Source organism: Fukomys damarensis, unplaced genomic scaffold (genome assembly GCF_012274545.1).
Source record: "Fukomys damarensis isolate Sample0158 unplaced genomic scaffold, DMR_v1.0_HiC HiC_scaffold_34, whole genome shotgun sequence".
Taxonomy (NCBI): Eukaryota; Metazoa; Chordata; class Mammalia; order Rodentia; family Bathyergidae; genus Fukomys; species Fukomys damarensis.
Genome location: NW_022900946.1, coordinates 20,955,550 through 20,965,487, shown reverse-complemented (window position 1 = coordinate 20,965,487; position 9,938 = coordinate 20,955,550). Strand labels below are relative to the sequence as shown.

Genomic DNA, 9,938 nt, shown 5'->3' with positions numbered 1-9,938 from the left:
TTGCCTCACGCCGAAGGTCGCAGCAAGGCCTAGTCCCCGATTGGCTCCTCCCCCGCCCAGCCGGCCTATAGGGGAGCAGGGCCTTGCCCAGGCCAGAGAAAGTGCGGGTCCCGCCCTCCTGTTCTGAGGTGCCAAGGTTCCTGTCACCACTGCCTCCGGCCATGTGGCCACGTTGTGTGTGGGGTGAAGTAGACTCTCACCTCGCCGGCCAGAGGGCTGGTGCGGACAGCAGAAAGCTTGCTGCAAGGCCAGGCCCAGGCGGAGGTGGTGCCCTGAAACGTGCATCTGCCCCAAACTGCATAAACAAGGAAAGCACACAAAGGGTCACCTATTTGGCTTGCGCACCATCGCCCAGTATGTGTCTTGTCTGATGAAGACAAGACAGTCGGGCAACCTCAACTTTGTTTTGTTTAGTTTTTTGAGACAGGGTCTCACCGTGTAGTTGAGACTGACCTGGAACTCACTATGTAGCCCAGGGTGGTCTGGAACTCAGTGATGCTCTGCCTCAGCCTCACGAGCGCTGGGATTACAGACGTGCACCACCACGCCTGACCAACCTTAACTTTTTGTTATCAACTTAACCCTTCAATTTTTCCCTGTGGCTCATTTCAATTTTGGCAGCACAGGGGACTAAACCCAGGCAGTACTACTCGACCACTTACACTACATTCCCACTTATTTTTAGGCAGTCTTGATAAACTGCCCAGGCCAGCCTGGAACTTGTGATCCTCTTGCCTCTGCCCTGCAGCTGAGGATTCACTGTGCCTGGCCTGAAACTAATTTTTGAGGTAGAAAAATATTTTTCCATACCAATTTAATAAAGTAGCACATTTCAAACAGAAGCAAACCCATGGGCCAGGGATTGAGCTTGGTAGCACTGCACTTGCCTTCAAAGTGCAAGGTCCTACTGGGTACCAAAAAAAAGGGAACCTTTTAGGAAGTTGATAGTAAAAACATCCATTTCCCCTATTGTTTACATATAGGAGCAACCTAAAACTCTTCAGCACGTTTTTCTGACTGAGAAGTTTTGGAGGTGTCACTTTGGAAATAAAACATTTTGTTCTTAGTTGGTCCTCTGGCATGAGCAATCATGACTATGTGAAGCAGTTCTGGGAAGTAAAGAGCAATGAAACCAGTATTCAGTCTGCATTCTAATCCTAGGTTTATTCAATACAATTCCTTTACTCTACACAACAAAGTACAAACACAACCTTATCTAAAATGCTACAAAGTTACAAAACTCAAATTTTATAGCACTGACTGTACAATAAGCCAAAAAAAGCAATGTACATGTTGCCAAGGTAACCTGCAAGACCACCATGAATGGCAGATGAAATGGGGGGCTCCTCGACAACCTGCAAAGCTGGCTCTCAAACTGCTCACCAACATTGGAGAGTAAAGAAGACAAATGGGGATGGTGTATAGGTGAGAACATAGAAAGAATCATCATGACAACTAACACAGGGCGGGGGGAAGTCTTTCTAGGGTGTTTGATCCTAGAAGCTGGAAGAGGACTCAGGCAGAGATCAAAGGGCCAGGCCTAATGGGAATGATGGGTTGGTCCCCAAGGTATGAGCAGATCGCCAGATGGTCCCCAAGTCGTCTGGAAGGGCTGGTGTATCCTGCCACGCCACTTGAAGGCTTGCTCATTCCTACAGACGCTGCCGCTGAACAGACTCATGAGATGTGAATGGTGAGCTTCCTAGACTGAAAAGTGCAGGGCGCCTTTATGGGCACAGCCCTGGACCAAGAGCACTTCTGCAGCCAGAACCTGCCTGAAGAACAAGTCCCTTTGAAGCCAGCCTGATCAAGGATCCTCTTCTACTGCTCCTCATTATGCTAGAGAAGTGACAAAACTGAGTGAGTGGGACATAAGTTACAAGAGCGAGCTTCGGCAGTCTTGCTTATCGGGAAGAATTGGAGCTAGAGCGGCTCCTATGGCGGCGGCGGCCAGGAGAACGGGACCGCCTGCGTACAGGGGACCTGCGTCTTGGGGAGCGTGACCTGTGCGAAAAGAACAGACCAAGTAAGACCATCAGAATCAAAAACCCCAGGAAGAAGTGCGGCAGAGGCAAGCTGGCTTCTTCCTGGAACAATCCTTTATACTTTTATTTTCAACACTGTGACCCGTGCCCGGGCAATTATCCTATTACACCTCTGACCTCAGAATTCCTCCCTCCTTACCTGTCCTGTTTTCTAGCCAGTGGAAAAGGATTCAATGTACAGTTTACTCAAGGGTGGTCCTGACACAATCCTAGACCCTCTTTTGCCATTACTGTCCCATAAGACTGCCATCCTTTTCCTGAAAAGCTCCTCAGGGTCACCATATTAACCTGCACTGAATAAATGGTCCCAAAGTAAACACAATCACCCAGGTTTGTACATCAAACGAAGTGGCCCAATGAGTCCAGTGAATATTCCAAATCGACATACCTTCTTCTCATCCGTGGAGGTGACCTACGCCACATGGGAGGTGGTGGGAGCATTCTCCTGGGAGGGCTGAATCGCCGGGGTGGTGGCCTAGGCCAGGGGGCCAGCACAGCAGTAGCAGTGATCTCCTGACCATCGATTTGTCCTATAGTAAAAGGACCAACTCATAAAATATCTATATAATAAGCACCTACCCTAGGCAAAGCATCAAGCCAGAGGGTGGGCCCATCACAGTGAACAAAACAGAACCAGGGAACAATGAAAGGCATAAAATAATCCCAGAAACAACTACACAAGGATTGAAATTTCATCAGGAAAAACTGAATGAAGCATGGGACCTGAATGTGGACACTAATCAATGTGCTAGGGCAGCTTCCCAGAGCAAGTGTTACTGAAGTAAAACCTGAAGAACATGCTGGACTTTGCTACTTAGAAAAGCAAACTTCAAAGAACCACAAAAAAGGCCGCAGTGGAGTGCCTGACAGATGAACATAAGGCTGGAGGACAGGATGAGGGCACTCCTGGGGGGCCATAAAGGTGGCATGCGCATTTGAGCTTCCTTCTCAGGCACAAGTGGGAAGCTGGGACTGGGCCAAGAGAAGAAAATCCTATGAGGAAGCTTCTGTAGCACTGAACGGAAATGATACCCATATCAAAGGGGAAGGCAAAGGAAGAATTCAGGGAATTACTGGGAAGCAAACTGGCCAGAGCGTGACAAAGGTTTGGTAGAAGCAGTGGGGGATTAAATGAGGCAGAACTGTGTGTGGGGGGGATTGTGAAAAAGGCCCCAGGGAGAGACTACTACACACGAACAGCATTAAACACTACATGTAGGACAGAAACTCTAGGAACTTGTAGAACACAGTAAAGACAAAGAACAAAGGGCTAACTCAGGCATGTGGACTTACATTCAGAACACGTCCAAACTTAACCTAAGGAAAGTCAGTTTAGGGTGGCCTCTGGCTCATTGCCAAAACCATTTCAAATTAAGGATTTCATAGCACTGAATATGTTATAACGGAGACAAATCCATCTTTTGGTAAGCTCCCAGTAAGAGCCAACTTCTAGTTTCTCCTGAGAGAAACTGTGGACTTGCTCCATTTGGTGATGCATAGCACAATGTGGGGCACATATAAAATCCTACCAAGATCTTCAGGCTTTTTTTTTTTTTTTTGGCTTTTTGAGACAGGGTCTCACTATGTAGTTGAGACTGACCTGGAACTCACTATGTAGCCCAGGCTGGTCTCAAACTCACAGCAATCCTCCTGCCTCAGCCTCCCGAGTGCTGGGATTACAGGCGTGTGCCACCACGCCCGGCACAAGCAATTTTTATATTCATGTCCACCCTGGGTGTCCCTCAATCTTCTAAGTTCTTAAACCGATTAGCAAGTGCTCAGACTCTGTCAAATACAAGATGATTCACAGGGCCAAGAGTGGAAATGAGTGACATGCACTTTATGCTGAGCACTTTAAACATTTCAGAGGGACATATATAAAGTGAAAGAGAAGTTGGCTAAGGATCAATGAAAGAAAATTTTCTAATACCCAAGCTTTACCAGTACTCAAATTACAAAACAAAACAAAACAAAACAAACAAACAAAAAATCCCCAAACAGGGCCAGGGATTTAGCTCAGTGGCTCTGCTGCCTGCCTCACAAGCATGAGGTCTGAAGTTCAATCCCTGATAACAAAAAAACACCAAATCAACCAAAAACAACTGCCCCCACAGCCCCCCAAAACACTACAAAAAAACACCAGATGAACTATTTATGAAACTTACCACAGGTCCCCAGAGGACTCTTGAAGCTCTGGGGCATTCAGCATCTCTTTCCCACCTGGGCCTTGCTACCCCCACAGTACTATGGGCTGCCTATTCTCAGCCCAGTCTGCCCCAATCACATCAGTAGAGACAAACTCTGTTCCTTAAAATGTTCACTTCAAGACCAAATAAAAACTGGTCACTTAAAACTATTTGTAAACCGGGTGTGGTGGTGCACACCTGTAATCCTAGCACTCCGAAGGCTGAGGCAGGAGGATTGCTGTGAGTTCGAGACCAGCCTGGGCTACATATTGAGTTCCAGGACAGTCTCAACCAACCAACCAACCAACCAACCAACAATAAAACTATTTGTAAGTGTGCACATGCTTTAAAAACCACTCTACCCAACAATTATAAATATTATAAAAAGCTAAATAGGTTTGAGAAATGCATCAATGAAATTTAGTAAACCTATCACCTAACAAAATAATCCAAAAAATGGTGAAATGTTGGCAAAATGACTCAAATGACTGAAGAAAATATTCTCACAAAAAGCCTAATATATTCTTTATAAGAAAAGCTTCATTTGATCTCTAGGCTTAACAGACTGAAGATTTCTTAAAGTGCTGATATATTCATATTTGGTATTTTCCCTCCAAGAAGTGTTCCATAAAACATGTTTTTGATAAACACACCCACACTGAGTAAGAACTGCAATTCCAAAAGAGCTCCAGTAAAACTCAAGTGCAGCTGGAATTGAAATAATCTTGAAAGAACCCTCCAGGCAATGGGTCTCCATGAGGACAAAGGTGGGAGGCCAAAGGGTACTCAAAGAGTGACCTACCTCCATCCATGTGCTTCAGTGCTTTCTCAGCTTCATCTGGATTCTCAAACTCCACATATGCATAGCCTTTGGATAGGTGAGGATGCATCCTTTCTACAGGCATGTCAATCATTTTAATCTTCCCATAGGTGGAAAATATCTCCATGATGTGATCCTACAGGGAAAGAAAGGTCATACTAATGTTCACTCACCACACAATGGTTAGGCCTCGGCAATGCAGAAACATGCCATCTGACGAGAAGCCCACTGCCACAATGGGCCAGGTCACCTATACAGTTAGTATCTAACAGTCCACTAAAAGGAACTGAACTACCTGAATTAGGTAGGCTACATTCTAGGTGCACCTGCCACCAGAGGTCTGGCTGATACACGGCACTGTCGCCAGAATGGATTTGTGATCCTCACCTTAGTCACATTCCTGGTAAGCCTCCCGATGTGCACTTTAGTGGGTTTAGGGGAAGGGCTTCGCCTTTTTCTCTCCTTTTCATCTCTTTTAGGTGGTTTAGATCTGACAGGAAACAAAACACCAGAAACACTCAACATATGTCAAGTCTAAGTATACAGGATTTGGCTCTGGATTAGCATATATAAAGTGCTGTGTTTGATCCCTAACACCAGGCATGTGTGTGGTTACTGTGAGGCTGGGCAAAGACGCACACACAAAATCACTGGATTCATGTTATGGGGATATCATTTTCTTGTGTAATAGCTTCTACAAGGAACTCTGCCCTAGTTCACATACATTATCCCTGCCCTAGAAATCCAATTACACTAGAAAGACTTCACTTCTTTTGAATTATTAGCCATAGTTCATACACAGCCCCATTTGTTCATATGGCACTTACTTGGAGCGAGAGCGCCGTCTGTTGTCGTGTCTACGCCGTGAAGGGCTTGGGGAGCCAGAAGAGCTGCTGGAACTAGAGCTGCGGGATGTACTGGAGCTTCCAGAACGGCTGGATGCTGAAGAGGAACTGGAGCCACTGCTTGAGCCTGTGCTGGTACTAGAGCCTGAACTTGAAGTTGAGCTGGACCGAGATCTGAGGGAAAGGTGGAGTGGGAAAAGGCAGCAATGGGCAGGAGCTGTGTTAGTCCACAGCAGACACCCCAAAAGAGGATTGCTGTGCAGGTTATCTTCATGCCTTAATGCTTTCCCTAGTGAGGAAAATACTCCCCTTCTATCCCCAAGCCACAGCATCGTACAGACAATGTACAGAAAAGGGGGATAGGGACAGGCTAAGGTTATCCACATAGTAACCTTTTCCACTGGGAGACAAAAAAGTCTAGCTTAGAGCCACTAGCTTGGAAGGCATGTTACAGATGAACTCAGGATGGTATTCTTTCTTCCCTTTTTTGTTGTTTTGAGACTCAAGGTTGTGCTATACACTTAAGGCTGGTCTTAACGTCCAATCTTCTTGCCTCAGGTATGTGTGACCATGCCTTGTGAAGGCTGGATTTCAACTACTGAAAAATAAGCTCAAGACTAGGGCAACACAAGTGCAATTCTGAATACTCCATAGGAAAAAAAATACCCAAATTATCTTCTATCTATAAAAGGCCCTAACTAGTACTCTATAACATCATAGGGTCTCTATTAAGTCGAGAGTGTGGTTGTTTTGTAACTAGGTAAGGCAAGGTAACCTTCTATGGAGGAATATGGTTCCTCAGTGGCTTCTCTGCCCTACCTGGTGCTGCTGCTTCCACTGGAAGCACTGCGCCTCTTCCGGGTCTTATCCCTGCCACGGTCCTTCTCATTAGATTCCTTGTTAGCCCCCTTGTCTTTAGAGCGATCCTTGGACTTCTCATCAGATCGGTCCTTGCGTTTGGTAGGAGAAGGAGCCCTAGGTGGTGGGGAACAGTATGAGATTGCATGTTCCTCTAACCAAACCCCAAAATAACACAACAACCCAAAAAGGGGTCCAAAATGGCTAAAGATCCCAGGTGATACAGAATAAAATGAGCTGTAACTTAGGACACTCATTGTAGAATGCAAAACATTTCCAATCTCCCCTTTCTGAGGGCCCCTAGCAGCGAGCACCCCCAAAATAGCACTAGAAAAATTTTACAGAGGGATTACCTAGTGCTGGACTTTTTATTATTTTCTTTGACTCCTAGCAAGCTCTTCTTTTTCACTCCTGATAAATCCATTCTGAGGTGTTCAAAGCAGCAATGGCGGCCTCACTTATCTGAAATCTCACTTCTAATTTGAGTCTGAGAACCGATCCCTAATCGATTGCAATTTACGCCAAAGAGCAGCCTAGTAACAAGATAAAAGGATTTAAAAGTGAACGAGTTGGCAAGGCAACAAACTATTTTGCAATAAAAAGCTGAACACACAAGAAGGGAGCAAGGGAGCACAATAAGAAGTGTCTGGAGAGTGGGGGGGGGACTGCAGGGAGCACAGCACCATCCTTGAGATCGCTACCCACGGCCCCACAGGAACAACAGATAGATGGTCACGTCAGCTTGTCTTTTTTAAAAAATACAAACTAGTTGATTCATACTTTTTCGTACCAGGAATTGAACTCAGGGCCTTGTGCTTGCCAGGCAGGTGTGGTGCCACTGAGCTACATCCCCAGCTTAAAAAACAAACAAACAAACAAACAAAAAAACAGAAAACAAAACAATATTGAATACCCACCCAAATCAAGAAGAGTAGGGCTGGGATTTAGCTCAGTGGCATGGCCTGCCTTGAAAGTGCAAAGTCCTGAGTTCAATGTGGGGGGAAGTATATTATGATTCCTCTGCTTTTCCTTTTCTTTCATGTTCTTCTTTTTTTTGGTACCAGGGATTGAACTCAGGACCTTGTGCTTTCGAGGCAGGTACAGTGCCACTGAGCTAAATCCCTGGTCCTGCTTATCTTTTTCTTAAGAAGGAGTGGTGGCTCCATTCACTACTGTTATTTTACAAGTTGCACAACACCAGATTTTATTTCTAGGTTCAAGATAAGCCCTCTACAGTCCTTTAAAAAATACTACAGCAGCACACTTACAGGCAGAGCAGAGCAGCATCTAACCCAAATGTGATTCTTCTAAAAATATCAGATCTCATGACTGTAATTTCCTTTTGTAATAAGTGGATCATAACAGGACTGGAAACAAAAACCACTTTGAAAGTGACCAGTGACATCAAAACATTTAACACCCAAACTAAATAACAAAATGTCCCATAGGAGTATTAAAAAGAGGAAAAAAAAGACTCAAAAAGTCATCACTGCAAACATCAAACTTTCCTTAATGATTTACATATCTGGTTAGGGGAGGTAGAGGCAAGTGTGCAATTTACCTTGAAAATGCAAAAAAAAAGTAAATGATGAGTGGTTAGATAATTCAGCAAATGTGGCAGAAATGTGACTTACAGAATCTAGGCAATGGTCACATGGTCACAACAGTACAATTCTTTCAAATTTCTAAGTAACTTTTCTTTTTTGGCAGTATTGGGGATTGAACTCAGGACATTACCACTGAGCTATATGCCTAGACCTATTTTATTTCAAGACAGGATATCTCACTAAGTTACAGAGGCAAGAGTGAACTTGCCATTGCCTTCAGCCTCCTAGAGTGCCGGGATTACAGGCATGTGATATCATTCCTGGCTTAAAAGGTCAATTCTTTTTTTTCTTCTTTTTTTTTTGAGAGAGGGTCTCACTACGTAGTTGAGACTGACCTGGAACTCACTATATAGCCCAGGCTGGACTCAAACTCACAGTGATGCTCTTGCCTCAGCCTCCCCAGTGCTGGGATTACACAGCAGCACTTCTGCTGCTCCTTTCCAGAACTGTATATTCTTTTTACCCCAGGTGTTAGGGTTCAAACCCAAGGCCTAGCTACATCCCCAGCAATCTCCTCCAGCCTCAGACTCCTAGAGTGCTGCAATTACTGTCTTGTGCCATCTTGCTGGGACAGAACTGCAAATTCTTTACAAACCATTTTCCTTTAAAACAACAGCATGCTGCTGGGCCCCTGTAATCCCAGCACTCGGGAAGCTGAGGCAGGAGGATTGCTGTGACTTTGAGTCCAGCCTGGGCTACACAGTAAGTTCCAGGTTAGTCTTAACTACATAATGAGACCCTGTCTCAAGAAAACCAAAAAACAAACGCTTCATAGCCACAAGTGGTCTGCACTCTACACTGGACAGCACAGATCCAGCGTGAAGATTACATTCTTAGATTCCAGCCCCCTCCCAACATCTGCCAGAATGTACTTTGTGAAATTTTTAAGCTCTTTTATAATTAAGGTCCACAAAGTAAGGGAACGCTTTGCTGGTATGGTCGAATGCTAGACAGTAAAGGTTGAAATTCTCTGTTCATACAAGTTCAGGTAACATCTCAGGACCTTGGTTACCTCCCCCATCCTCCGGAAAGGTGCGCGTCCAACAGCCAGAGAAAGGAGAGAACAATTAGTTAACTCTTGAGCAGATGGCGTTTCTGTACAAACCTTAAGTACCCTCCCCAAGTACGAGTACATTTCAGACACGGTGCATGTGAAATAAAAAAGGCAGAAAAAGCCTACTCTGTATCTCTCACCATCGACCTTAACCCTCCCGCACCCTCCGTTCACAGTTCAGTCACCGTGCTCCGTCCACGCTAGGCCGGACTCTCAGGCCTAGCGCAGAGGACAGCAAACAGGGACCCTCCACAAGGTTTTGTGGAGTTAACGTTTAAATTAAAGACTCCCAAAGGAAGGGTCAAGGCTTCCAGGCGCCCTCACAAAGCAGCTCCGCACGTCCCCGCCCGGGCCCCACACGCCGACCTCGTCCTCCATCCCCAACCGTTCACTCACTGCTCCCCAGGCAGGGCCTGGCGTGGCGGCCGGCGTCTCTGCCCGACGTGGAGTCCAGAAGACTGAAGCCGCGCTCCCGGCGGCCCCCAATTCCCGCAGGCCTGATTGGGCCGCTCTTCCGTCCGCG

At 45.8% G+C, this 9,938-nt stretch overlaps 1 protein-coding gene across 3 annotated transcripts in view; it reads right to left on the bottom strand.

Moving 5' to 3' along the window:
- Positions 1 to 1,467: 1,467 nt before the first annotated feature.
- Rnps1 (RNA binding protein with serine rich domain 1) overlaps positions 1,468 to 9,938 on the bottom strand; it is a 9,105-nt gene continuing 634 nt past the window's right edge. Inside the window, exons 1-8 of one of the 3 annotated variants that reach the window (XM_033758582.1) lie at positions 9,812 to 9,926; positions 7,108 to 7,287; positions 6,716 to 6,871; positions 5,879 to 6,070; positions 5,439 to 5,541; positions 5,034 to 5,187; positions 2,434 to 2,575; positions 1,468 to 2,004 (exon numbers count right to left, since the gene is read on the bottom strand). In XM_033758582.1, coding sequence (XP_033614473.1) covers positions 1,905 to 2,004; positions 2,434 to 2,575; positions 5,034 to 5,187; positions 5,439 to 5,541; positions 5,879 to 6,070; positions 6,716 to 6,871; positions 7,108 to 7,178 — 918 coding nt within the window. In that variant the 5' untranslated portion in view covers positions 7,179 to 7,287; positions 9,812 to 9,926 and the 3' untranslated portion in view covers positions 1,468 to 1,904. Of the gene's footprint in view, positions 2,005 to 2,433; positions 2,576 to 5,033; positions 5,188 to 5,438; positions 5,542 to 5,878; positions 6,071 to 6,715; positions 6,872 to 7,107; positions 7,288 to 9,364; positions 9,684 to 9,811; positions 9,927 to 9,938 lie in introns of those variants that run through there. The other 2 variants (XM_033758581.1, XM_010603522.3) reach the window with 2 other exon arrangements.